This window comes from Lolium perenne, chromosome 2, assembly GCF_019359855.2.
Source record: "Lolium perenne isolate Kyuss_39 chromosome 2, Kyuss_2.0, whole genome shotgun sequence".
NCBI classification, from domain to species: Eukaryota; Viridiplantae; Streptophyta; class Magnoliopsida; order Poales; family Poaceae; genus Lolium; species Lolium perenne.
This window is the reverse complement of record NC_067245.2, coordinates 56,568,492-56,571,373: the sequence shown is the minus strand read 5'-3', so window position 1 is coordinate 56,571,373 and position 2,882 is coordinate 56,568,492. Positions and strand designations below refer to the sequence as shown.

General features: G+C 54.9%; 1 protein-coding gene across 1 annotated transcript; it reads left to right on the top strand.

The window, feature by feature from the left end:
* The first annotated feature begins 448 nt into the window (after positions 1-448).
* On the top strand, positions 449-2,381 carry LOC127332692 (protein STRICTOSIDINE SYNTHASE-LIKE 4). Its single transcript, XM_051359014.2, has 6 exons — positions 449-762; positions 837-1,055; positions 1,164-1,231; positions 1,334-1,570; positions 1,661-1,790; positions 1,900-2,381. Exons 1-6 carry the CDS (start codon positions 619-621, stop codon positions 2,197-2,199), a joined length of 1,098 nt encoding a protein of 365 aa, XP_051214974.1. The 5' UTR covers positions 449-618; the 3' UTR covers positions 2,200-2,381.
* Positions 2,382-2,882: the final 501 nt, after the last annotated feature.

Here is a 2,882-nt window from a genome sequence, read left to right as displayed (position 1 = left end):
TTGCTCTGAGGGTGCTGCGGGCACGCGCCTATCGTGAACGCCATGGCTCAACGGGTCTTCCAGGCACGAGAACTCCCTGCCTCCGCATCGTCCTCTACCCCCCTCTCGGTAGCGGGCACACACCTCCTTGCGCGCTTTGTGAATGCGTGGGAAGCCTTTCCAGACCGGGGATGTGACATTCCGACGTGACAGGGCTCCGTGAGCACCGTCAGAAGGAGGGCTACGGAACAACCAAAACATTATACTGTACACATATTGTGGGATCCTATTCCTGCCCATGTCTCCGCTGCGGTCGATTTATTCTACCCGTGTCGCTTTAGCCGGTTGACCGTTTAGTGGAGAATGTGTGGATAGTTGGTGACATGCCATGCCATGCAGACGCGGCGCTGCCTGGACCACGCCTTCGTCGCCATCGTAACCTGCTGAAAGCGGTCCATCTCACGTCTCAAAGATGCATGCAACCCATAACTCCGTCTGCACACGGCAAGTGCTAGCCCAGCCAGCCTCGGCCAGTGCTGCCAGCCAGTGTCACTCCCCACAGCTTCTCTAGTCAGTTCAGCTTCTAGCTCAGTGGTGTATCTCGACGCCGGCCGATCGATCGACGTCGGTCGGTCCCTCATGGCGCCGGGAGGTCTGTTCGGCACGGCGGCGGTGGCGGTGGTCGTGTCTCTGGCGGTCCACGTCGCGCTCAACAGCCCCATCCAGCCGGTCCCGTCGCCCGCGCCGCCCGCCGCACTCTACACGCCCAATAACCTCCTCCAGGTCAGTTCTTCTTTTGCCACTCCGTTCATTTAGTAGTATTTCCTTCCATGTACTGATTGGTATACCTTATAAAGGGGCTGGAGAAGCTTGGGGAAGGGCTGCTGAGGGAGCCGGAAGACGTGTACGTGGACGCGGCGGATGGAGGGACGGTGTACACGGCGACGAGGGACGGGTGGCTGCAGAGGATGCGCCCCAACGAGTCGTGGGAGCAGTGGCGGTTCGTCGGTGGCACGGGCCTGCTCGGGATCGCGCCCTCCGCCGACGGCAGCATGCTCGTCTGCGACGCCGACAAGGTATATATGGCAGATTCGGATCGGCCGGCTGCGCCGGGCGTAACAGAATCATTCGAACAATCATTTAAGCTATTCCAAAACTTATATGTTGGTGTGAATTCTTGGCAGGGTTTACTGAGAGTTGAGGAGGGCCGCGTGACCATTCTTGCGTCGACTGTCCAAGGATCCACGATCAGGTCCGGTTCGTCTTCTTTTCGATCATCTCTGAAAATTGCAACGTCCCTTGAGCCTGCAAGTACTGAATACTGATCTTTTCCCCCTTTCCGCCACATGGCCAGGTTCGCCGACGCCGCCATCGAGGCATCCGACGGCACGGTGTACTTCAGCGACGCCAGCACCAGATTCCCCTTCGACCGGTGGTTCCTCGGCTACCTCGAGGCCCGCCGCACCGGCCGCCTCCTCAAGTACGACCCGCGCACTGGCAAGACCTCAGTCGCGCTCGACAACCTCGCCTTCGCCAACGGCGTGGCCCTGCCGCGGGACGAGACCTTCGTCATCGTCTGCGAGTCGGCGGGGTAATTCCTCACGAAACCTCCGGCAGATAAGTCAGTCTGCAGGCTACACCAGCTCCACAAGTGACTTCTTCTGAATGCTGTGCGGTGCAGGTACAGATGCCTGAAGCTGTGGCTGAAAGGGGACAAGACTGGGCAGACAGAGACCTTCGTCGACCTTCCGGGGTCTCCGGATAACATCCGTCGAGCACCAGACGGCTCCTTTTGGATCGCCCTTATCCAGGTTCCACCTCACCTCACCTCACCAATCTGATGCGAAGCAACGTCTCGTAATTGTTCTCTTCCTTTTGAACTGAACGTCTCGTTATTGTTGGTGCTCAAAATGCGTGCAGCTGAGGTCACCATGGCTAGACCTGGTCAGCCGCTGGACCTTCACAAAGAGGGTCGTCGCGGCGTTCCCGGTGCTCCTCGACAGGATAAAGGCGACCGCAAAAGGGGCAATGGTGACTCATGTGTCGGAGGACGGCGAGATCATCCGTGTGCTCGACGACTCTGAAGGGAAGGTGATCAACTTCATCACTTCGGTGACGGAGTTCGACGGAGACCTCTACCTCGGCAGCCTCGCGACCAACTTTGTAGGCAGGCTGTCTCTGGCGAAGCTGCCACAGGTGCAGGAAGCAGTTCCCTCGTAGACATTTACTGTAACAGTTAGTGGTCATAAGGCATAGCCATTGGAAAAATGAAGGTCAGCATTGCCAGTTTCTCACGCTCGGCTCTGCAGTAAGCAGTCGGATGTATCACTCATGGTTTCAGAATTCAGTGAGATGTAATAACAGAATAAATGGCCTATGGATGAGCAGGCTGTTTCGTGGTCGTCTGATTGAAACGACATCCCACGCAAAATATTACAGGACACAAGAAATTGCAGCAATTAATGTCAATCTCTTGAGCAAATTCACAAATTACCGCTGGCCTTGATCCAGGACGTGTCTCATTGCAGACACTGCCATCTGGAAACAAACAGAGGAAAATGAATCACAATGAGGGTTTAAACGCTGTCAGGAAACTAAACTCAGACTACAAACAAGTCAGCACAGCTATTTTAGAAGAGCAGGGAAATCGTGTAAAGAGCTCTGGAGTTCTTTTCTCTTCATCAATTCCTACGACGGTAGCAACTGTGGAGGAAATAAAAACGACTGAACTAACCAACCATGCAGAAAATTCTAGGAAGTTTCACAAAACTCTAATGTGCAAAGCCAAACAAGACTAGAACCAACCGACCAACTCTATAAGGTCTCAATTTAGCATGCTGAGTGCGTACTTCTGCTCTATCTGCGAGCCTACAGACAAACAAAAATACCCAGTTGGTTAATAC

Coding starts and splice junctions, on each gene's coding strand:
- LOC127332692 (XM_051359014.2), top strand. CDS start 619: ATGGCGCCGGGAGGTCTGTTCGGCACGGCGGCGGTGGCGGTGGTCGTG. Junction 763..836: donor CGCCCAATAACCTCCTCCAG/GTCAGTTCTTCT, acceptor TACCTTATAAAG/GGGCTGGAGAAGCTTGGGGA. Junction 1,056..1,163: donor TCGTCTGCGACGCCGACAAG/GTATATATGGCA, acceptor AATTCTTGGCAG/GGTTTACTGAGAGTTGAGGA.